Source organism: Danio aesculapii, chromosome 20 (genome assembly GCF_903798145.1).
Source record: "Danio aesculapii chromosome 20, fDanAes4.1, whole genome shotgun sequence".
Taxonomy (NCBI): domain Eukaryota; kingdom Metazoa; phylum Chordata; class Actinopteri; order Cypriniformes; family Danionidae; genus Danio; species Danio aesculapii.
Window position 1 is genome coordinate 13,894,330 of NC_079454.1, and position 26,975 is coordinate 13,921,304.

At 35.0% G+C, this 26,975-nt stretch overlaps 1 protein-coding gene across 4 annotated transcripts in view; it reads right to left on the reverse strand.

Annotated features, from left to right (window-relative positions):
• Positions 1-26,975, reverse strand: part of trappc8 (trafficking protein particle complex subunit 8) — a 173,322-nt gene that overhangs the window by 141,637 nt on the left and 4,710 nt on the right. Inside the window, exons 2-4 of one of the 4 annotated variants that reach the window (XM_056480722.1) lie at positions 16,983-17,177; positions 7,937-8,005; positions 1,757-1,846 (exon numbers count right to left, since the gene is read on the reverse strand). In XM_056480722.1, the coding sequence (XP_056336697.1) occupies positions 1,757-1,846; positions 7,937-8,005; positions 16,983-17,177 (354 nt within the window). Of the gene's footprint in view, positions 1-1,756; positions 1,847-7,936; positions 8,021-14,841; positions 14,932-16,982; positions 17,178-26,975 lie in introns of those variants that run through there. The other 3 variants (XM_056480721.1, XM_056480724.1, XM_056480723.1) reach the window with 3 other exon arrangements.

Consider the following 26,975-nt stretch of genomic DNA (forward strand, 5'->3'; position numbering starts at 1 on the left):
ATTATCCTTCATTATGTCTTCTAATTGACTTCTATTATAACAATTTTTTTCTCAAACATAACACAAGGCAAGTGTGCAAAGGTTACACGTGCCCCCACACACACCATACTTCATATAACCAAATTTTATCCAGAAACTTTTTTGCACTGCAACTGATGATCAACTGATGACCAGTAAAAAATAGTAAATTTACCTCTTCCCAATAGGAAAAACCTGCAACTATTAAGAATGAATGATTATATGGTGTCATGGCTTTGCAATCAAAAAAATTGCATTATAATGGAAGTCAATGGGTAGTCAATTTGCCCAGAATGTACCGTTTTAAAAATTTTCTAAACATTCTCCCAAAATATGTGTCAAAATAAGATTTGTCAGCAAAAAATCCTTCCATTTGCTGAAACAGAGAAAGTTGTGGTCAAATTAAGACTCAAAATCACCAGAGTGGATGAAAACACCCCGAACAGCACATTAGGGTTAATAAACATACAAAAGAAAATTGCAAGAAAAAAAATGTGTCGTTAACAGGACCTCAAATTTAATTGTGTTTAAATAAAAGTTTAATTATTTGGCCTGTTTTTCAACATATACTAAACTTTTCTCTTTATTCGGAGCACTGCAGGTGCAAATAAATGAACGTTACACAATTATTCTTAATGTGACAGTAGAAAATTATAACAAATTTTGTAATCTTAAAGGGGTAGTTCACTCAAAAATGTGTGCACTATTTACTCCCCCTCTAGTGCACACGCTTCAAACTTAGTTCCTGCAGGGCTGTAACTCTGCAGTTTAGTTCCCACCCTAATTAAACACACCTGATCAAACTAACTGAGTCCTTCAGGCTTGTTTGAAACCTACAAGTAAGTGTGTTGGAGCAGGGTTGAAACTAAGCTGCGGTTAACAGCTGCTAGTAAACAGCAAAAATAACAATTATGGTATTATGTAAACCAACTGTAATTTAAAGAGTTAAACTTTTCCAAATATAAGAAATTTGCTAGTTATAATCAGAATGGATGCTGGTAAAGAAATATGTACTATTAAATGTGGACAGAAAACATTCATTCATACTTTTATGACCATTTTGTCTGCAAAGTACCTATATGTAACTTTAAAAAAGGTTGGAAATAGGTCTGTATGATATTGGAAAAATATGATTTTGCGATATGTTCATTTCTGCTATAAATATTGTGATATGAAAAAATGGATTTGTGGTTTTCTGAGGAGTTTAAGAGTAATTAGGTAAAAAAAATGGAATAATCACAATGCAAAAAAAATGCTTTTCTTTCTTTCCTTTGTCCTGTTTCTAGTCTAAATATCTAACAAATAAGTAAAAATGTTGTTTTGCTTTCACCTTCAGAAGATCTTAAACTCTCTTAAAACAAGCAAACTTATCTGCCAATGTGGTAAGTAAAATAATCTTGTTTTTGCTTTGAAACATAGACATTTGGACTAGAAACAAGACAAAAATTGTAAGTAGGAAAATGTTTTTGTTGCATAAATCGTATCAATTCTGTATAAGTAATTAAATTAAATAAAACTTTGTTACCCCTCCAAACATAATTTTTTGAAACTGAAATTTTTGGACTGAAATGGTCAGTCAAAGGGCTTAAAAGCATATGCAAACTCTACAAATCACATGTGTTCTGTGGCTCCTGGTCAATAATATTTCAGACTCAACATTGCCCTAGCTTGAAACAAGATAAAGACGAGTTATTAGTCAAGAGGTGTACATGATGCTTTTCTGTGTTTTGAAGGATACAAGCCAGGTAGTGGCTGAGAAACTCGTGCTCTGATGCTGGCATGGATTGTAGGAAGTTCTCCCGATACGTCTCAAACCACGGCGTTGTTGCTGAAAGATAAACACAAGCACAAAGAAATATTGTCTTGTTACACAAACAGGATTATTACAGGCAGCATGTCCAGCCCTCGAGGCAGAGGCGAAGAGAAGCACTTTATGAAAGGAAAAAACAAAAAAAAAAAAAAAAAAAAAAAAAAAAAAGTACTTTTTCTGATATTCAGGCATTTTGACAGCGAAATTACAGACCTGTACAATAAAACTGTGTTTTTTATAAAAACCAATCTCAGTCACATTAACGAAATGTCAGTGACATTTTGTGGGCAAAGTGGTACCTTGTCTATTGATGTATGAAGCACAGTTCAATCAAAAGTCAAACCAAGCAGCTTCCTGACTGTCAACACGGCAAATCCATATCGATAAAAGTTCATTTGGAGTTCATTTTGTGATTTGGCACAGTCTGCCATGCCAACTCTACAGAAAAGTTTGCTCCATCTGGTAAACACCATCGTATTTCCATTTATCTGCAGTGATGACGTAATGGTTAGGTGTGGTTTGGAGATTCCGCCCTCTCTGATATGGAAATCTTTTCGGAGTCATTTATTTACTTCATTCAATATATGTTCAAAAAACCATCAAGATGCTGAAGATCTGATTAGTAGTAGAAACGGAAGTTGCAATTCTAATTTAAAGAGATGCTGATAGTTTCTTTGTATCACTCCACTAACATTACTGACTACAGCTTTTTTGTTTTGGCAAAAATGTACACATTAAATATACAATATAATTATAAGGAAAGAGCCTATGTTGCAACAATTTCTGATACTTGAGTTCCAGGCAATGACTGTAAAAAATATGGGTGACGCAACATCGCCTTTTCCCATTGAACGCTTTGAAGGCAAAACGCCTCATGACGGGCACAAAATGTCGCATTGACTGCTGAAATTGGAGCCTGGGCATGCGAAGAAGGGACTGCCAAATTAACCCAGAGGGGGAGCCACAGAATCAAGCTTCTAACCAAACGCTTGTACGTCAAATCAACCATGCCCCCCGAATTTCTCATTTGGCCGCCCATGTCTGCACTATAACAAAGGCTAGCTATTAAAAACATAAGCACTTACCTTTAAAAACATGTAATAATATACTATTTAAAATCTGTGTGATGTAAGCTGTTTTTGATAATTTAATATAAACAATACATGTTGGACTGCAGAAATAAACTATCTTTTATACCAGTGGTGCTCAACCCTGTTCCTGGAGATCGACCTTCCTGCAAAGTTCAGCTCCAACCCTGATCAAACACACCTGAACCAATTAATTAGGACCTAAACAGCACTTGATAATTACAGGCAGGTGTGTTTGATATGGGTTGCAACTGAAATCTGCAGGAAGGTCCATCTCCAGGAACAGGGTTGGTCACGCCTGTTTTAGACACTCTAGCCTAAGTCAGACTTAGCTATGAGCACAAATATATTTCTCTTATAACAGGTTGTTGGTATTTATTATCTTTATAGGGGACAGCTATTTGCCATGCAGGAAAAATTGTGCATTTAAAAGATATAAACACAGCAAAATTTCTAAATATCAACAGGATATTTACAGTACACATCCCATCCCTGCACTATATAAAATAATCGTTGTCAATTTGTACAATAAACTTAGCAGTATTAATACATCAATTGATGTCTATATGATATATGCCTATCAGCTGCTGCACCATCGCTTGTATATTGTATAATTTTTTGCCTCCGTTTTCATTTGGATTTTCCATGGCTTAATATCTGGCAAATAAGAATTTACCTTAATTTTAATGTTTAGTAGGTGTTTTCAAATAAAAAAAACTATGACAAATGACGTATATAAATAAAATATAACATTTGCAGCTCTATTTTTTATATAAGAGGCTGTTTCTAGAACATTAAAGGGCACCTATGGTACCTGTTTGGACAGCCATATGTGCAGGTATGGTGTATAGACCGTCATATTGGGGTGATATAAACACACCCAGTCCTTTTTTTCAATTTAGCAACATAAAAACGGTGGACCAATTGGAGCGGTTTTCAGACCGACCGCAACTTTACGTAGGAGTGCAGTCCCCCTGCCCACCGAATTGATTGACAGCTGTATTAACATGTCCCGGTAGTCATGTGTACCATCATATCAACAAGACCAGACATGTGCAAAGCAACCGGGAATAAAAGGTGTGTTCAGTTTGCTAGGATCATCAATCATCATCCAATGTGATCAAGAGTAAGTTTCACATGTTTAAAATGTTTTAAAACAGTGCACGTGTGTAATGAATTACAGCTTTACTTCATCAGCACAGCCGCGTGTCAGAACAATTATAAAGGAAGACGCTTCAATCCCGGTTTGTGGTCGTTAAATCAGGTTTGTTTTGTACATTAACATAACATAGCTAAAAGCTAAACGGGCGCTCTGTCTGTCTGTCTGTCTGTCTGTCTGTCTGTCTGTCTGTCTGTCTGTGTGTGTGTGTGTGTTTGTGTGTGCGCGTGTGTGCGTGTGTATCTGTGTGTGCGTGAACTTTGTGTGACTCATCGATGCAACTGCACAACAAATACTCATTGGTAAATTTCTTATTGTAGTATTTCTCACAAACTCTACGTGAGATCTGCTTTCTTTAAGTCTGTCTGTTGTCTGCACAGCCGAGGGAGGAGGTTAAGGCACACAGAAAGGCACGTAGAAACGGTGAGCGGGGAGGACTAGCCTTAAAGGCGCAGTATGACAAAACAGCCCCCTAGTGAAAAAATGTCAAATAGAATCTTGCAAAAGGTATAATGAAAAATCTGATGGGTGTTTTGAGCTAAAACTTTACAGACATTTTCTGGAGATGCAAAACACTTATATTAAATCTGAAAAAAGGGCTAACCTAGGTACCCTTTAATATTTTATAACAGCAATTTCAGTAGATTAACTTGAGAACTTGCCGAAACTCAAAATGTTAGGGTGCTTTCACACCTGTTCTGTTCCAAAACAGGGATTAAAATTGTTACAATGTTGCACTTTGTACTTGGTGCGGTTTGCTTTCACATGGCAAAGTTTCTAAATGGACCAAAAGAGCTAATACAAGTCACGTGAGTAAACTCTCCTCACATTGGTCAGAGTTTCATGGTTTATTTTGCAGAGTCCCGCTCAGCTGTCATGTGTCCTTATTTTAATTTTTGACGATGAGCATAAATTAAAGGGGGCGATTTAATGGCCGGGACCTTCACTCAAAATGAGGCAGGAGACACACTTGGTTCCAGCGCAACGATCTCCATTCATTGTTCATGTATCCCACCAAAAGCAGCTTTGCCTTAGACGTTTATTCTGAAATCCATGTATGACTCTCTAGTTACTAAACATAAAAATAATACTTTTTGGGGTATAGTATTGGCAATAGTGTGTCTTGATCATCAGTTATTTGTTCCAGCTTGTTCCATAATGCTTTATTAAGAAGACAATGATCTCTAGATGAGCATAACTTGATGATTGAATTCAGAGATGAAGAAAAATCGCATTTTCTCAGTTTATCACTTTGGCTCTCTTATAAAATACAGTGCAGTACAACTATGTATATAGACATTTAGAATTTACTTTGCTCACTTCGGTTCAGTTTTCCTCGGATCGGTTTGCATTTCCACTGCTGTTTAGCACCTCTTAAAGTGGGTGGGATCAGAAGCAGAAATGTGTGGAAAACCACATTAACAGTGAACAATCCAAACAGATATGAGAACAAGATGAAAATGTACACACTAGTTTGTGCTCCAGCTTCATTAGTCGAGTACCTTTACATTTCATCTTAATCAATAGCCCTCTCATAATCCTTTATGGCAATAAACACACAGCACGATGCACTTTACTTCACCTCATGTTCAATTCTTTAGCAAAATCTTTACAGAGAAGGTAGAGCTTGTATGCCATGTATTACAATGTAACAAACCATAAGACACCTATTCAAATCAGTGAAATGCACTTAGGCAACATTAAAGAAATGACACTAGGCTAATTTATCTTTCTTAGGCTTTTATTTGTGCTTACCATAATTTTTTTTTTTTTCACACAAAAATTTGTAAATCTTTGATGCAACGCTGTTTATCCTCCATTGTAAACCCCTGCCATCAAGATTTTTTTCATTTTTTTTATTTAATAACTTTTAAAATTTTAAATTAAAAAGTACTGCAAGAAGTTCATTAATTCATAATATAAAGCAACTGGGTATATAGAAAATGTGCCTTACTGCTGTCTCATTAAAACACAAGGACATTAAACTTTAAGCTTCCTGCCCACCTGGCATTTGTTTTTCACATCCTAAATACATACACAGTACACAAAAAAAGAAATAAGAAAGCACTGCAAGTTTAAATCATATCAAACCAAGCTTTTTCCATGACAGTGCTCTAGCATGTTTTTATTTTCCGAAAACACAGTAAAAAAAAAAAATCATTCATTTGTTAACTGCAAGACACCTTGTCCTAAAAGGTAAAAAGTTAAATAAGTAAATATTTTATGCATGTTAACCTTATTTTTAATTAAATTCAAATGTGTTGTGTGTGTTTTATTTTATTTAAACTTTGAATTTATTTTATTTAAATAATTTTTTCTCATGTGTCATTATTGGCACATTAATAAATACTTAAATAACCTGTAAAAACTTGGATACAATGTGCATTAGATTATGATAAATATGCTTCATTATTTCAATTAATTGGACACAAATGTGTAATCAATAACAAACCATAAGACACCTATTAAAATCAGTGAAATGCACTTAGGCAACATTAAAGAAATGACACTAGGCTAATTTATCTTTCTTAGGCTTTTATTTGTGCTTACCATAATAATAATAATAATAATAATAATAATAATAATAATAATAATAATAATAATAATAATAATAATAATAATAATAATAATAATAATAATAACATTATTAATAATAATAATAATAATAATAATAATAATAATAATAAGTATTATTATTATTGATGTTATTATTATTAATGCTCTTATTATTATTATTATTATTAATAATGTTATTATTATTATTATTATTATTATTATTATTATTATTATTATTATTATTATTATTATTATTATTATTATTATTATTATCATTATTATTATTAATCGAGTTCAGGTTAAAAAAAAGAAAGTGTGTTTTTTGTTTTTTTACACTTTGAATTAAATTATAAAATATAATATATTATATATTCATATAATATATTAAATGTTAAAAGGGTATTCCAGGGGTCCTTGAATGATATAAATGATTGTATTTTATCACATTAATTTTCTTCTCATGTGTCATTATTAGATTTATAGAATAGAATAGATACATTAATAGATACTTAAATAATAAGTAAAAACTTAGATATAATGTGCATTAGATTATGATTAATATGCTTCATTTTTTCAATTAAGTGGACACAAATGTGTAATTATTATTAATAATAATAATAATAATAATAATAATAATAGTTATTATTATTATTATTATTATTATTATTATTATTATTATTATTATTATTATTATTATTATTATTATTATTATTATAAATAAGTCCAGGCTAAAAAAGCACAAGAAAAAACTAATAAAATGGATCTCATGAAAATTAAAATAAAATTAAATATTTCACATCAAATCAAATGAATAATGCATTATGCTAGGATTGCAGAAGAGGTGCATCTAAAGTGTATCTCTACTTCACAGCAACAAGAAAGTTGAGTCTACAGAGGAAAAGACACTAAACTCTGAAAAGTGAGAGGATTTGACTTAACAGGCAAAATGACTCATTGAACTGAAAACCTCACAAAGTAAACCAAAACATCTGTTAAATTTGTGTTAAAACAACCGTTGCCTGATTCTCAATTTGAACACATTGAACACAAGTAATTGGATGCAACTGAAGAGAACATTAAACCATGACTAGACAAGATTTCAGCACAATGAGTCATTTTCCTTGGATCTCGAACAAACATGAAGCTAAAGGACCATCACCAACATCCTGAGAAAAGAGGAAGTGGGACTGAAAAGAGGAAAGGAGATTTAGCTACAGATCTACTACGAAGTGAAACGGGCCCGGAAATGACGCAGAGAAGGGAAAGACCTCTCACACACCCCCACCACCAGAAGGAAGGGAATACCTGTGTAGTACTTGGAGGAGCTCAGCTGGGTGAGTGTTTCTTTCCAGTCAGAGTACCAGGGAACGCTCGCTTTGACCGTGCGGTCTGAGAGGAGAAGAGACAAGCAGGCTGGTTAAATCTCACGGACAACAACCACGGACGTGCAACGCATCCAAAATACCAAAAACCAAAACACACCCATGCTCAAACCTTAAAGATGCACCTGCTGATGTGTCTCAATAATAACAAGACCAACTGCTTTCTGTCTTATAGAGTTACTGTAAGTTTCACCAAGTCAACATTTATATAATATGTTTAAAGGGTTAGTTCACCCAAAAAAGTCAGTTATTAACTACTCGCCCTCATGTCGATACATTCCAGAGACCTTCCCTAGATGTTTTGGATGAAACATGAGAGCTCTCTCATCCTCCATAGACATTACAGAAGTGACAAGAACACTTTTTTGTGATAAAAACAATGGTAAATACGATTGTCTTCAGAGTCAGGGTGGCCGTTTACTACAAGAAGTATGAGGTATTTGCCATTAGAGTCAGCAGTGAAACACACAAGCCTCGTATTGCCCTTAGTAAACATGCTGTCACAAGGGGGACCTGCCAAGAGTGGATCAATGGATCAGGAGAATGGTGGCTTATAATAAGGTCAATTGGCAAATGGCTAACACCTGTGTCTCTGCAGTGATTGTGCAGAAGACACTGTAAAAACCGTGCCGGGAAATTCCACAGAAAGAAAGAGCTTACTGAGAAGCTACACATCTAAAGTTGCCATGGACACAATATTTTTGCTTTCCCCATTTTCTGTTTTCCCTTGTTCAATAAATTATAGTAAAACACCCGTTTACCTCAAGCATTTTTGCCAACCTGTCCTCTAGTGACAGATGCTAGAGGCCATAGTCTGTAGTCTCCTTGTTAGAGCAACCGACACCCATGCAAAGATCCGTCGGTTCAATTGCAGCTCAGACAGGTTGGGTTGACAGGCTATGGTCTTTAGGCTGGTTCGATCCCACCTCAGACTGGGTTGGGTGCAGTAAGAGCAGTGGGTTATATGTGAGGGCTTGTTCGGGATGGGAGTGAGGTTTAGAGGGGGGTGAGTGTAACAGAGGCCCGCTAGCTAAGTGCTATGCAGGTAACCTCACTCCTCTGACCTTAAAAGGTGCTCTAGCGACAGATGCTAGAGGCCATGATCTTTAAACTCCTTGTTAGAGAAACTGACTCCCATGCAAAGAATCACCTGTTCGATCCCAGCTCAGACCAGGTTGGGTGCAGTAGGACCGGTGGGTTACATGTGGGGGCTTGTCCGGGATGGGAGTGAAATGTGAGGTTTAAGGGGGTGAGTGTAACAGAGGCCAGCTAGCAAAGTGCTATGCAGAAAAACCTCACTCCTCTGACCTTAAAAGGTACTCTAGCGACAAACACTAGAGGCCATGGTCTTTAGCCTTATTGTTAGAGCAACTGACTCTCATGCAAAGAATTGTCAGTTTGATCCCAGGTCAGACCGGGTTGGGTGCAGTAGGACCAGAGGGTTACATTTATATTTTTTGTTATTTATTTTTGGCACAAAATAAAAGTGTTCTTAGAGCTTCATATGATTACAGTTGAACCACTTAAGTCACTTCCTTTTTTGGACTTTGAAAGTCTTAGGACTGTTGCCGTCTATGGAGGATGAGAAAGCTCTAGGATTTCATCTAAAATATCTTCATTTGTTGTCTGGACATGAATGAAGGCCTCAAGTGATTGTAACAACCTAAGGGTGAGTAATTAATAACGGCATTTTATTTCTTGAGAGATCTAACACTTTAAAGGTAAGGTTTTAAGGCATTACGAATAAAAGGACAATGTTTGTGTTATTTGTGGTCACAGCACAGCAAATTTTATTTAGACTAGTGAAGCAACTGCAACTAGACCCATCACAATAAGCCCTTTTTGTTGTGCAATACATAGAAATAATTGAAAAAGGTCATATTAATGTCATTTCAAGCCAATTATTTAAAAAGAAAATGCCAATAGACACTTTCAAGGGACAAAAACGTGTCATTTTTAAGGTTATTGAGATTTTGTCCTTATACAAACCTTGACACCAGTCATGTAGAAAGTAAGTGCCCTTGTAAAACAGTATTTGTAAATGTGTGCCATTTTGCACTGTCACTTTTCTGGCAGTGGACTGCAACTTTGAAACAGCTTATTTGAACAACTACCTCCAAACCTCTAAAGTTTTACAGAAAATGTTTCTTCACTTGTCAGTCAGTAAGCATTGTTTGTAAAGGAGCTTGCTGAGCTCACTGACATCTCCAACAGAGATCAGATGAGATGATAGATCATAGAAGCTGCGTAATCAGCTAAAACATTGCTGACATTCATTTTTATGTAAACATGATGGCCGATATACATTGCATCACCAAAAATGATTGAGGTCATGTCCACTTACTGAGCAATAAGCACAACACAAATGAGCACAAATGATCTAAAGCTTATGTGAAGCTCTGTGGAAGCAATTCAATAAGCATAAGAGGTAGCTTTACATGAACATAAGGAAATTAAGAATTGTTTAAAAAATTTTATGACCTGCAACACATTACTTAAGTGAATTAAAGCTGTTTTAAGACCTAAAATGTTACGAGCCCATGAAAATGCTGGTCAAAACGGTTTGGTCATTTTATTTTAAATACTAGAGATAATACAGTGTGCCCAAACTCGGTCCTGGAGGGCCGGTATCCTGCAAAGCTCCAACCCCAATAAGACACACATGGGCTAGCTAATCAAGCTCTTACTAGGCTTTCTATGTTGCTTTTTTATGTTGCTTTTGAAAATATTGTCATATCAGGTGGAAAGTGTAATGCATTTCAACTAACCACTTGTGATCCAATCGCTGAAAATGCAAGTAAATACCATATGTAAAACAACTCCTCAGTGAAAAAAATTTTCATACAACTATCTCCTTAAATATAAATGAACTTCTACAAAGTGCTGAAGTTCTACAGATCCAGAAAGCAAATTGATGTTTTATTGAAACACCCATTTCCTGATTAGTTTTAATATGAGCTCGTTCCACTGCCATTTATGAGGAAAGGCAGTTCACTAAATGTATGATAATGAAGTAGCCTAAATACTCCATACAGTGCTCAGCATATACAAGTACACCCTCACAAATCTATCTTTTAAATTCATATTTTTAATAGGAAGCTACAATATTATATTTGTGCGATAACGGTTCAAAAACTAGTACACCTAAATTTATATCTAATATTACATACAAATTTTTTAAAAAGAGGAAACATCAAGAAAAGCAAAAAAAATTAGAAAAATTGTTGAAATTTTTTAGGTTATAATTTTCTTTGCAATATTTTGCTTGAATTTAACTGTACTATCTTTCAATTTCTAAATATATTTGGTAATTAAAATATTATTTTAATTAATATATCTGTTTAATAAATCTGTTTTGTTTAAATGCACCAAAACACATTGCCTATATTTACTAAAAATGGATAAAAATGTTTTTATCACCGTTTTATTTTCAAAATGGGGTGTACTCAATTATGCTGAGCACAGTATAATGAACAAACCACATCAGAATTTGTCCTTGAGACACACATAAAACACAAAGTTCTGGTAAAGCTTATAAATCTATAGTTGGTGTAATTATAAAAGATAATAGAAAGTTTTTGCAGAACTCCACGAATCAGGGTGAGCAGAGCAAATGCAAATCCCATACTTTAAAATAAACATGAAAACGACATTCACAAATCCTTATCATTCCCGCATAAGATATTTGTGATTGAAAAACGAGGCACAGAACTTCCCATTTCCTCTTTGAGAAGTTATTGGATTGAGAAACGCAATCAGACACCTGAAAACGGATTTGCAGATTGTGGCTGGAATGATATTTTTTCTTATTTGTTTCAGGAATCAGGTTTTCTTTAACTCTCTGCTATTATTTTATTCATTTTATTCTCTCTTATCCTGTATAGAGGTCAAATTCACTCTACACGGCATCTTGACTAATATGAAGTTTGTTTTCCATTGAATTACTAAATGTAAATCAGAAAAATATTGAAGGAAAAAATACTAATAGCTACTTAATTATTGCATATTCTTTAAAAAGAGAAGTTCATCCAAAAAGGAAGATTTGCTATTAAATTTACTTAACTTCAGTTGGAATTCTTCTTTATTAAAAAATAACAATTAGGGATACACAATATATTGGCGGCCATATTGGTATCAGCCGATAAATGCAATTTTTAAATGTTATCGTTATCGGTCCGATATCAAAATTAGGCCAATATCTTTAAGCCGATATATTCCGTAATTGTACAGACCTGCCTGCCTCGCACATGCGTTGGTCGAACCTGTTCAGACTTGTCCAGTGCACTATAACGGAGCTTACCTCACATTGTTTATTCCTTCAAAGTCCGTCCTATCTTTGTGTGGTATTGCTGTGCGTTGATAACTCAGTAAGTGTGTTATCATTGCAGATATGTTTGATAGAGTGTCATTGTGTATTTTGGTTTAAATTGCCTCAGGAAAAATATCTAAACATGCAGAGATGCAGTCGTGCTAAACAACTCGTTGGGTTGTTTGTAATCTTAATTACAAACAAAAATATTTATTCTTATCAATGTGTTGCATGTATTGTTGATGTAACCTCAGATTGTATTCAGTATGATCGGCATATTTATAATATTATAACCAGCGCACATGATAGTTATTACCACACACATACACACACACACACACACACACACACACACACACACACACACACACACACACGCGCGCGCACACGCACACGCACACACACACACACACACACACACACACACACACACACACACACACACACACACACACACACACACACACACACGGATCTGTTATTTAACCTATTATTTTTATGCAATAGTCAAGTTGCTTGTTAGTTTGCTATGAAGAAAAGGAAATAATAAATTTTTGGCTGGCTAATTTATATGAAATTGTGAATATAGGTCTGTATAATCACCAATTCCTTTGACTGTTTTAGGAAGCTACTCAAAACTCATCTTTTTAGAACTGTTTTTAATTTGGGATATCTTTTTTATTCTCTCTGATTTTTTACTGTACTCTTTATTGTGGTTTGTTGTTTTTTACAGTTTTGTAAGCGCTTTGGGTCTGAGAAAAGAGCATTATAAAGAAAAAAATCTTATTATTATTGCCTTGCCATTGAAATTGTTGCTTTTTTTACTTTGAGAAGGCTATTCAGTTCATAAGATCAGTTCAAACGTTCATTCGTTTTTAAGATAAAATGAGTTGTTTACTGTATAAAAATATAACATTTTGAAATATTTATCGGCCTTTATATCAGTTATCGGCCTCCAAATCTAAAGAGTTATAGGTTATCAGTTTTGGCCCAAAATTCCATATTCATGCATTCCTAAAAATAATAATACAATTTTAGCTAAAACCGTGGTCATTGGTGATTCATAAAATCTAAGTTAATGGCTACCTGCATTCTGATGAGCACTTTTTTGCAATTATGCAACAAGAATTACATTCAAACTGGCATGAATGATATCAGTGCTTTCATTGTGGATTAAACATTATAAATATAGCTCATTTTCCTGCATATATCAGTGGTTTGCTTCATAAGACCTCAATGTATCATGGGGAGCCACAGGTAGTAATTTTGCTTTGACTATGATTTGTTTGTTTCTGTGTGGAGTTTGTTCTCCCCGTGTTAGGTGGGTTTCATCCAGGTTCTCTGGTTTTCCCTAAAGTTTAGACATGCGCTAAAGGTGAACTGAATAAACTAAATTGTCCGTAGTGTATGAGTGTGTGCGTGTGTGTGTGAATGAGTGCAGATGGGTGTTTGCCAATACTGGGTTGTGGCTGGAAGGGTATCTGCAGTGTAAAAAAAATATGCTGGAATAATTGGCGGTTCATTCCTCTGTGGCAACCTCTGAAATAGAATCTAAGCTGAAATAAAATGAATGAATAATGTATTCCTTTAAATTTACCCACCCACTTCAACAGTATTAACTAAAACTACTGCATATAATTCTTATACATTTAAATTGATATGAAATAATTTGTTAACTAAAATAAAAATATATGTTAATTAGAACAGCCTTAGCCAGTATTTAACAATTGCTAATACTTAAAATAATTTCAAATTTTAATGAAAGCAATATAATAATTCATCTATATGTCTGAATAATTAGTATATTGTTGCGTATGTAACAACAGTGAAATTTACAATGCATTCTGCATCTTTGTTGATCATAATCAGGCGCAGTCGAAAAGACACAGTTAGTAATGTTCATTCATTCAGTTGAAAGCAAAAACTGGCTTGTGGAGTTGGTTGTTTTAGTGACAGGAGTTTGCTGCGAAGAGACAGTTCACCCAAAGGTTTAGAATGGATTCAAGTCTTTATGAGTTTATTAATTATGTTAAACACAAAAGCAGATATTTTGAACAATGTTGGAAACTTTGTGAAATGTCGGAAAGTATATGGCTTCAACATTCTTCCAAATATCTTCTTTCAGGAAAGAGAATGTTAAACAGGTTTGAAACAACTGGAGTGCGAGTAAATAACAGAATTTTTGTTTTCTGTTGGCTGAACTCTCCCTTTATCCAGAGGGTCAACTGAAGGGTACAGGCACACATGATCAAAGAGGGCACCAAGCACACTCAACGTTCAAAGGGTTAACATCACAGCACTCGTGTGTGTGTGTGTGTGTGTGTGTGTGTGTGTGAGTGAGTGAGTGAGTGAGTGAGTGTGTGAGTGTGTGAGTGTGTGTGTGTGTGTGTGTGTGTGTGTGTGTGTGCGTGTGCGTGTGCGTGTGCGTGTGCGTGTGCGTGTGCGTGTGCGTGTGCGTGTGCGTGTGCGTGTGCGTCCACACCGGAGAAAAGGATGTGTATGAGGATGAGAGTGCTTACCAAGAATTCATCCAGGTTTTGTAATCAGTGAAAAAGAAATTAAAAAGAAAGGGGAAAAAAAAGATCACAAATGATAAATCATAAACGTGTAATGCAAACCAAAGTCTTTCATTTCATGGACAATTAAAGCATTTGAATCTCAGTCTCTCCCTCTAGGTTCTGCTGCCCTCATCAGGTGTTGATATGAGAAACTACTATGAGAAACAAAAAAAAGAAATATCTCTCAATCTGAGATATCATAACACTGTCCCACCCAAAATATCCATTATTATTTTTATTCAATTGATGTTTTTTTTTTAGTTTACAGCCTTGTGGTTTCCACAATGAGTTAAACACAGACAGAATTTCAGTCAGAATCCAGTAAAAAATAACAGGCAAACAACATATCCCTCTAAAAATATAAATATGAATAAAACTGTAAAGATTGGTGTAAATGCTGCTCAAGTTGAAATTTAACTCTCAATGCAGGAGAAAAATCTCATTTAGAGAAGATTTTTTTTGTATTCATTAAGTATTGTAATTTAAATCTGAAGACAAAATCATTAAAGTGTAACAACAACAACAACAACACAAAACAATTAAGTGTATTTTTGGACATCTTCTTTACATTAGATTGAAAACAATATAAAGGGGTGGTCCACTACGATATCATATTTTAAACTTTAGTTGATGTGTAATGTAGATGTGTAAACATAAACAACATCTCTGAATGTAAGACGCTCAAAAGTTCAATGCAAAGAGAGTCATTGGCTTTTACAGAGATTGGGGACTACAAAAAATACATCTGCGCTAATGAAATCATAAACCCTTCAGGTTACATGCGTACAACCCGCACAGACAACCCAAGCAGCGAAGGGGCGTGGCCAGAGGCGCTGTAACGTTATAGCAGAAAAAGATCAAATGTCATCCATACGCTGCTATTTCCACAGAGCTTCTTCTGTTTCTGTATTTGGACTTCCAAAAGACATGACACAAAACAGAAGTGCTTACAGTTTAATAACATTCCAGAGAATTACAAAAAAGATATAGCTAGCATTTGACAAACGACAGCTTCCAGAATCTCTCCCACTTCAGTGCTGGATTTGGCTAAAACTCCTCAAAGAAGGAGCAGCTCTTGGATTGTGAGCCACAACCTGTAAGTATTTTACTATTGCACTATTTTACTATTACATACACAGTTTCTAGCGTTAATGGTATGTTGTAGAGAGGAAGTAAACAAGGATGTAAATAACGGGAAATGATGTTTGGCACCGTTAACCGTTTAGCTACAAATTCATATGTATCCGTCGAACCGCTGTAAACACCCATAATCTTCAGCAGTGCTGCAGTGTCTCTCTATGCGGCCGCTTTCCCTGTGTTCTACATCTCAAATAGCTCATATTACTTACACATGCTTATTATGAATAGATGTGAAAGACATTTGTCAGATTTTAATTGAGAGAGCAGGTGTGAGGTTTAGCTGTGTCCTCTTCATTTTCTGTCTAATTCAGGCTCAAACTATTATGGCTAACAGCTACTCTGACTGACAGTATTTACAAAGCGCGTGCTTGTAGGAGCATGATGCTTTTCCTGGTGACGTGGAGCCGATCCGCGAATCACAGCACATTATGTTAGCCGACCAGTCAGAGCCAGGGCGAGCATTCGGAGAAACTAGGATGTGTGACAGCTGTTTTCATGTTAGCTAAGTAGCAGTATATGATTTAAGTAAGATCATATGATCAAATAACATGCTTTTTTTTTTACAAATGAAGCATGAGCACACATTGCTTTCCATCTTATAAACACAACCAAGCCTTAAAAATACACTCTGGACCACCCCTTTAAAAGCCAAAAGGCCAAAATCTCAAAAGGTGCATAAAAAAGGTGTTGTCTCCATACAGAGATAGTTCACCCAAAAACGAAGATTCTGTTTACCTGAAAATTCTTTACTTGTTTCAAACCTGTTTGTTGGTCTTTCTTCTGTTAAACATAGTATTTGGTTTTTCTACTATGGAAGTCAATGTGTCGTCAAATTCAAAATATCTTTTTGTTGTTCAACAGAAGACAGAAATTCATAAATAAATGTCAAAATGTTTGTTAACACTTTAGCGAGTATAATTTCACTTGTGGGCGAACTACCCCTTTTAAACATCAGAACTCACCGCTGATGTTGAGGTCATAGTCTCCAGCTGTGATGACGTTAGCGGGCGACGCTTCAGGAGGCTGGCAGATGGACACGGCCTGGCTGAGGACTCTCTGCAGCTCGGGTGTCTGTGGAGGACGAGTGTTGATCCCAGTCACGCTGATCCGCAGGCCCTTCACCACGACCACCTGGTTATTGGGGTCCCGCAGATGACCTGCAGCACAACAACAGAGGGAAATGAGTGAAGGAGGCTGAACTAGCAGATGGCAAATTCATAATGGTACATAATGAAATAAAGTTTTTATCATTGGAAGCTAACTACGCCAAGGATACAAAATTGGCTGTCCCAACCCATTATACAAATGAATAAATATATATATATTTTTTTTTTTTCAAATTTCCACACAGGAAAACTTTGCACCTGCAGTATCAGATTTTATTTATTTATTTATTTATTTATTTATTTATTTATTCATTCGTATTTACTCATTTATTTAATTAAATGATCAATGTAATGAAATGTATTTTTTATTTAAGGCCATGTCAACAACCTCGGCTATTTTTCTATATTTTTGCTTTATTTCAATAATACATAAACAATTAAAAACAACAAATGAATACATAAATTAAATAAGCATTAATACATGATAAAAATTCCAACAGTTTACCGGTGTCACTTAGCTAAAAATGTCCTTAAGAGAGTTCTGGTCATAAAAAGTTATGGAATCATCAAAAGCAGTACAGTCCAGTAGAATGTGTTTTATTTATATTTTTAAAAAATATAAATTATTTATTTATTAATTTAATTTATTCCTGTGATAAAAAGTTACATTTTTAGCATCATTAATTCAGTCTTCAGTATCAATTCAGGGTTCATACACATTTTTACTACAAAAATTCCATGACTTTTCCAAGACTTTCAAGTAAATTTTTCAGATTTTTCATGCAATCTAATGTTTCATGCAATGTCTACATATGCGTGGTAAACAATGCATGTTCAAATTTATTACAGCATATCTTAAAACACGCAGCAATGTATTTAGTTTCAATTTATATTCATATTCATGTATGTAAAATTGATTTAGAGATTTCTTACACCGCACTATTAATGTGAAAGTATGTGATTGGCCGTGGACAGAATAGAAGTCAAAACAACTAATGGCCCGTTTCCACTGAGTGGTACGGTACGGTTTGGTACGCTTTTACGGCCGTTTCCACTGTCAAAAAGCGTACCGAACCCAACCGTACCGTACCACTACCAACCGCAAGAAAGTGTACCAAAAGGCAGAGCCACACGCGCAGCTGAACGCTATTGGTTTACAGAGATACGTCATTCGCTTACGCAACAAGCCAGAATGAAAACAAAAAACCCGCCATGTTTGAAATACACAGCGAGAGATTATAGCGGAATTATAAATACATATAATAACGAGCCATGGTCGATCTGGGCTCAAACAAACCTTGTCGAAGAAGAGCAGATTTACCCTGTACCCCGTAGTTTTTTACGAGCCAGTCTGAGGCGCGAGCGGTTTCGCTTTCTTGCTTGCGCTCGTGCGCGTCTAACATTATATCTGAAATAACAAACTTCTTGAGCTGATGATAATAACCTGCGCTTGATTATTGACGTGCTTTTAAACACCCGATCCTGTCAGACACTGACAAACGCGAGAGTGAAGCGCGAAAAAGCAAAGGAGAAGCCGGAAAAAAATGGAGCACATTATTTTTCAGCAAACATGAACAAAATGCTATGTTTAACTATTATCTTCACCTTTTGGACTAATATGAACTGGGAATGACGGAATTACTGTCTAACAGAGGCTACATGTGCTGCTGAAGATTACAGACACAGATAAGAGGTTTTCACTGACTCTGGGTTATATTTTGTGTTGTTTTGAACCTAAATATGGGCGAAATGTCAGATATATGTAGTTCTTCTGTAGTTGGTAACATATCGGAGACTGTAAGGGGCTGTATGTGTTTATATGTGTTCATTTATTTAGTTATTTAGTATAATTACAGACGTTACAGTAGGCTGTTTCGCACTGTCATTGATCTGCAGTTATAATCAACTCATGTTCATTGAAAAGTTAGTAATAAACATTTCTACACAAGTATTTATGTGTGTAAAGCATCTGTTTTGTGAGAAGTGCTTCTCATATGATATGCGAGTGACCCGTACAGCTTTATTGTAGACATTTCCTCGAGCGAAAATGACGTCGACTGAAACTTTCTGTCATACACCACGCCCACCAAAAGGGTACCCTTGTTAGTGGAAATGCAAGCCTGATAAAGGTGACCCGTACCAAACCGAACCGTACCGTAGCGTACCAGTCAGTGGAAACGAGCCATAACCTACACTCTCCAAAATAAAGGTACAGGAGCTGTCACTGGGGCAGTACCTTTTCAAAAGGTACAAATTTGTAACTAAAGGGTTCATAATGGTACTTCAAAGGTACTTTTTAAGTACATTTCAGTACTAATATGCCCCTTTGAAGTACCAATGTGGATTCTTTGGGTACAAATATGTATCTTTTGAAAACGTACTGCTTCGCTGACAGCTCCTGTACCTTTATTTCAGAGAGTGTATATTGAAGAATACAGATATTTGTTTTCCATGACTTTTCCAAAACTTTGTGGGTTTTTCTGTTTTTCCAAAACTTTTCCAGGCCTGGAAAATGCCATGTCAAAATTCCATGACTTTTCCAGGTTTTTCATGACTGTATGAACCCTGTCACTTGAAACATCAGGAATCACTGTAATATGAAGATTTACTGCTTTACACACAGTATATAAATAAATGCTGAAAATATTTTTTGTGGAAACTGCTACTTTTTTGATGAATTATAAATATCATCTTACATTGTAGTACTTCTTTTCTGAATAAAATTATCAAAATCTTAAGACAAAAATAGATATTTTTTAATAAATGAAATACTGACCTTGAACTTTTAGCTATATTTAAACAAAAATCTTTTATATTTAAAAAAAAACTATCTTCAATGTTTCTGCTACTTGTAACAGAATTTGTGTTTTGTGACAGAAATTATAGTGAAACCTTTTTTTAATTAAATGACATGTTTTCTTGGCATAGCAATGTAGCGCATTAAGGCCTGTTGCGATATCTATTTTTTGTTTTACGATATATTGTCCCAAAATATGTTGCAATTATTGTAATTTTAAGACCATTTTATGCCACTCATTATATAATAATGATATACATTATATACTTTGGTCCTCTGCTGCCAAGGCATTCCTAAATAAACCCAATCGCATCACTGAGGGACAAACACACACACACAGACAGCCACAACAAACCCAATGTCAAAAACGAGAATTAGAGCAATGACGACTGGAATTAAGGGTAGCTTCAATCTATTGTGCTACAATATAAACCAATCATATTTCCCCCTGATAGCATGACTCCTTAGTCATGAATGGCTCGTATTGTTGTAAAACAGTGGCGAATCTAAGATTTTAGCTTGTGAATGTGATGAAGTAGCTCAGGCCGGGATTTAAAAGCAGAAACTAGGGTTTATAAGGAAAAACATACACAAAAAAGTTTTTAGTTTCTACAGATTAAAATAGTTAGTATCATTCACTAATAATTGAATATAGGGGAGAGCGGGGCACAAAGTAACACTTTTTGGTCAAATAATAAACAAAGTAATGGGGTTAGACAATACCTTTTTAACTTTTAATTAATGTTTACAATGCAAATCCAATTAGATCCACTCATTTGGTAAACGAAGCAAGTCTCTCATTTAATATATCAATTAAAAGACAGAAAATATTACTGATGAATATAAATTTACACACACTAAAATAATTTTTTATGTGTAAAAAAAATTCTGTTTTTTTTTTGGCAGCTGGGGTAAAAACGTAAAATACTGGACGTTAAATTACAGAAATTTCCTTAAATTAAAATTTTCAGTAAATATATGTAATTTAACATCTGTTATTTTACAGTAATATTTTTCTTTACATTTTTTTTTTCTGGCACCCAGCTCCCAAATAACAGTGCAAGTAAATATAAAGACTCGATGGGCTTAAAAATCTGCAGATTTCTGTGCACGCAGATTCTGTGTGAATGTTTCATAATGAAAGCTAGTACAAAAATGAATCAATATTTATTTATATTTACAGGCAGGTTACACACACAGGGTTCCCATGCTTTTATGAATGGCAGGTTCAATTACTTTTTAAACCACCATTAATTTTTAAATAAGCACCTTTGTAATTCATAACCCAGTGCCATGAAAATGTACTAAACATATCAAAGTAATTTTCTTATAAGTTTGACCCTTTTAAAAAGTCATGTTTAAAGATCAGAAAGCATTTGTTGAATTTAATACTGGCAATTTTCAAATGTGGTTTCTGAAATATTGATAAAATGTCAGTGTTATTGTACATGATTTAAATGTAAGATTTCTGTAAAAATGTAAGATAAATGTACAATTTCTCAGTTTTTTCATTCTGTTTTTGACAATTAAGTACAATTGCTGAAATAAAACCATGGACATATTTAATTCGAGCACTTTCAAGGACCCGTGTTTGTTTTTAAGTACTTTCAAGAAGAGTGGGATCTCTGCACACAAATATGCATGTATATATGCTTACTGAATGAGATAAGATCTGCTGGTAACCTGCTAATACTGTTCGCATTATTATTGTTACATAAAACCTATACATTTTCTTTTAAAAGTAAATGTTTTTTTTACACCAATTCTTTTTTTTTTATATTATTTCCAACCAAGTCTGATTAAATAAATCCATCAAGTGATAGCTAACACATTTGCAATGTTCATTTGCAATTGTTTCCATAAAAACATAATGATTAAAATGTTTCCTCGGTACTAAATCAGCATTTTAAACAATCATGTGATGCAAAACACTGGCGATTCCTGGAAAATCGTAGTTTCCAGAAAAGCACTGATAATAACACAAATGTTTCTTGAGCTGCAAATAATCACATTAGAATGACTTCCAAAGGACCATGTGACTGAGTAATAATGATGAAAGCTCAGATTTGGCATGATGGCACAAAGAAATGTCAAATAAACTAATTGAATAGAAAACAAATACTTTCGAGCAATAATAACATAATTCTTAATCCTACAGTTGTGTCAAGCATTCAAGTTTTCAAAAGCATCTCATATCACCATTGCATTCATGTCCACAGTGCTGTCACTAACTAATGTCGCAGTAAACAACTCTTCAAAAGTTGAGCCAGTTGATCAGATTGCCAGCCTCTTGAGGATTATCCGATATACTTTACTAGATATAGGCAGGCGATTAACAGGACAGGCCTCTGGTAATGTTACCCTAAACAACAGAGGCATCGGATCTGTGCTGTGTCTGTCTGAGCCTCTGCTCACACAACAATCAGCTGAGTGGAAATCAGATCAGATTTCACAAACGGAGAGATCACATTCAGATGAATCCGGGTTGTAACCCTTTCTATCAGCCAAACGAGGATCTGGACTTGAATCAAGCCAGAGGGGTCTCTCAAACTTTTACAGAAAACCAAAGTAGGGCTGAACGATACAGGAAATAGGGCTGTGTGATTTGGGGAAAATATGTAATTGCGATTTTTTTTTTTTCACAGATGTTGTGATTTCGATTTGATTAGCGATTTAATTTTGTAGTAAGCTTTAGCTCAATAATCTGTATCGTAGCATCTTACTGCTAAAATGCAGTGTGTCAGTTAAAAAAAGGAACTTAAATTATTTTAACCTACATTAGCAAACAACTCTGAAATTGTAGTTTGCTGTTGCTTGCTACTAGATTGAGTGTCACTGGAAATACTTTTTGTTGACTTTTTAGAAAGACGCTCCTCATTTAGCAACCTGTGGTGCTTTTTAGGTGCTGGTTGTTGTATTTCCTCATGTTGTGGCAACAATTCTGCAACAGCTCTTACAAATTACCTGGTTTTGTTTGGTGTCTGTGACTTTGAAACCAAGATATTCTCATATTACTGACGTGCTATTTTTCTTTGATATTTATTAGTCTATTAATGCTTCTGAAGCAGCAAATGCCATCATCCCACTCGTTTGCGCTGTCCTGTTAGTTTTTTGTTTGTTTGTTTTATTGTGGGCGTTCTGCATAGTTTGGTTGTGTAATTCTGATTGGGCAGAAGGAAAGTGTGCTCACTCAATTGGCTAGTTAGACTGTCGTACACAGATGGCAGTCATGCATTTGCTCTGACCGGGGAAAGTTAAATTATATACATTTCATATCGCAGCCTCTCGCGATTGCGATTCGATTTTGATTAAATCGCACAGCCCTAACTGGAAAAATATCATTGAGATACATTGTGATTTTTTTTTTAGATAAATATTCTGATGTAAATATGGTTTCACAAGATGGTTTGAATAACTCTATTTGTTAGTTTTCGTGGTAGTCTAATAGTATTCAGGTATAGAAATTGAATAATCAAAATGCAAAAAAAGCCTTAAGGCCCGTTCACACCGGGGCATTTTTTGGTCGCATTTTCCATCAACGTTTAATGCCTCTTACTAAATAAAGAGTGCCAATGTGATCGTGCACAACAATGTGCAAAACACCAGGCGTAAAAGCATCATTTTTAAATAAACGCCTCATGCTCATTTTTTTTTAACTACTAAAACCTTCTCCACCAATCAGACCAGCACTTTTGTTCACGTGCACAGAGTTGCCCAGAGGTGATATGAACGTGGAGCTGCTTATTGCTCTGGTAAACAATAATCATTTCTTCATCACTAGAGCTGGAGCTGCTACTCGAACCATCCATGCTTGTTTGCCAGTAACTTTAACAACAAGCGTGTCAACTTTCTGTTTTCTTCTTCTAGGTTACAAGCGGGTGTCAGAAGCTTAGCGCCACCTTGTGCGCCATCTAACATCAGGGAGTGATTTTGCAAACTCTTCTGCTCAACGCCAGTGAAAATCGCTGTGTGTATAAGCCTTTACTTTGCTTTGTCTTGTTTCTAGTCGAAATATCTCAAATTCTTAGATCAAGTAAAAATATTGTTTTCTTTTCATCTTCTAAAGAAATAAGTTACAATTAAGAGAGCTTTTCCCTTAAAACTAGCTAAAATATTTGGCAACAAAAAAAAAATAAATAAATCTTGTATTCGATCTGATAAGTAAATATTTGGACTAGAAACAAGACAAAAAAAGTTTTTCCCCATATAAATGATTAAATACAATAAAACATAATTTTTAATACATAAATACATAATTTTTTTTGCACCTAAATGTTTTAAACTCTCTTGAAATGCTTAGTCACAGGCCTTAAAAACACATGGAAATGATCATCTTTCACACTATTATGGGGTGGGGGGCTAATAATATCGACCTTAAAATGGGTTTCAAAATGTTTAAACCTGCTTTTATTCTAGCCAAAATAAATAAAATAAGACTTTCTCCAGAACAAAAAATATTCTAGGAAATACTACGAAAAACTCCTTGGTCTGTTAAACATCCTTTGGGAAATATTTATAAAAAAAAATAATTCACAGGAGGGCAAATAATTTTCACATCAACTGTATCATTTTGAGTAATCATGATTACAAGTATGACCAAAATAACTGTGATTGATATTTCCCCATAACTGAGCAGCCTTAAAAGTATTATTTACATTATTTATTAAACTACCCAATAAAGTGTATTTTATTAAGGCCTACTCCATCCCAAACATTAAAAATATTAAATATTGTGGTATAATGTCACAAAAAAATATGCTATATTGCAAATATGCTATATTTATGCAGCTGTATGCAATCTAGACTTAACCAGCATAGTGCCTCTTCATAGTTGCATCACAAATGGCACACTATTCTAGGGATGGGCATTTATGACCATTCTTTATTTCGATTAATCCACAGGTTTGACAAACGATTGATCGATTAATCGGGGGTGGAGCTTAAGCAAGAGGCTGGGTGTGTGTGCATCATAGCGACAATTAAATAACATTCAATTTAAAAAAAAAAAAAAATATATATATATATATATATATATATATATATATATATATATATATATATATATATATATATATATATATATATATATATATATATATATATATATATATATATATTTAAAGCCCTGTTAAAAAATGGCATTGATAAAACTATGACAGAATTCATAAAACAATTAAATCAATGCTGTTGGGTTATTAAAGGGCACCTAGGTTAGCCCTTTTTTCAGATTTAATATAAGTGTTTTGCGTCTCCAGAATGTGTCTGTACAGTTTCAGCTCAAAACACCCATCAGATTTTTTATTATACCTTTTATTAAATTCCTATTTATACATTTTTGCACTGGGTGGCAGTTTTGGTGTACTGCTCCTTTAAGGCTAGTCCTCCCCACCCACCGTTTCGATGTGCCTTTCTGCATACCTTAATCTCCTCCCTCGGCTGCGTAAGACAACAGACAGACTTAAAGGAAGAAGATCTCATGTAGCGTTTGTGAGAAATACTAAAGTAAGAACTTTACCAATGAGTATTTGTTGTGCAGTTGCATCGATGAGTCACACAAAGTTCACGCGTGCACACGCCGATACACGCGTACACACACACCGCAGCGCGCGCACACACACACACACACACACAGGCAGACAGGCAGACAGACAGAGCGCCTGTTTATCTTTGCACTCTTTTTGCACGCAAATGTGACAGGCTACAGGTTAATCTCCACTGCTGTATGAATGTCTGTTATGTTAATGTACAATATAAACCTGATTTAACGTCCACAAACTGGGATTGAAGCGTCTTCCTTCATAATTGTTCTGACACGCGGCTGTGCTGATGAAGTAAAGCTGAAGTAAATCGCTGTAATTCATTACACACGTGCACTGTTTTAAAACATGTGAAACTTACTCTTAATCACATTTGCTGATGATTGATGATCCTAGCGAACTGAACAGACCTGTTAGTCCCGGTTGCTTTCCGCATGTCTGGTCTTGTTGATATGATTATGCACGTGACTACCGGGACATGTTAATACATGCAGCTGTCAATCAATTCGGTGGCCGGGGGTTACCGCACTCCTACTTAAAGTTGCAGTCGATCTGAAAACCGTTCCAATTGGTCCAGCATTTTTATGTTGTTAAATTGAAAAAAAAATACTGGGTGTGCTTATATCACCCCAATATGATGGTCTATACACCTGACATGCACATATGTCTGTCCAAACAGCTTGAAAAGTAGATTTTTCACCATAGGTGCCCTTTAAAAATCACCATCAATATTGGTTAACACAGTAAACATTTAAAGAAGTGTGAGCAGTGGCGTATTTACGCATGGACAAGTAAAAGCTTAAAGTAAAAGCTTTGAGATATGATTTACTTTATGCAAGTGTATTAAAGTAGTAATCCCCGAATAAAGACGTTTGAGGCCATTTACATTAGTCGTATTTTGCATGCACAAGTTTATTATTCTCTATGCGCTAAAATCACGCGCAGAAAATATATAAATGAGTGTTAAACCTATGAATGGTTGAAAAACATATTTTTGTAATTGTGTATCCGGGTTTCAACTTTTGCCATGTCCTCTTTTGGTTTTAACAAACTTATGCTTCAGGTTTTTCCAAACCTTTCTTCTTTCCCATGGCTGTTGCAATTTATAGGCAATAATTATTGATCATTAGGTTATCTCTATGATCACGGGTCATAAAGATGTCTGTACAGTCATTCTGTTTCAAACAAATCTCTTCAAAGTGTTTCATATTCAACTCAAATAAAACGCGGTGCCTCGCACACCGAAATCATGCGCGAAGAAAACCATTCCCGCGCGCCTCACGCGCTGCTCTGCTCCTCGTGTGAATACCAGTTGTTTATATGCACGTCGATAAAATACACGCCGCTTATGTACTGTGAAACCGGAGTAACTTTTATGCAGAGGTGTCGGCACACAGCGAGCTTTGCAAGTCGACAAAACTAAAGTTTTAATTTGATAATGATCTTATTTTGACTTTATGGCTAAGCTGAAAAAAGAGATGATGGATTAGAGAGGTAAGACTTAATAACATTAAT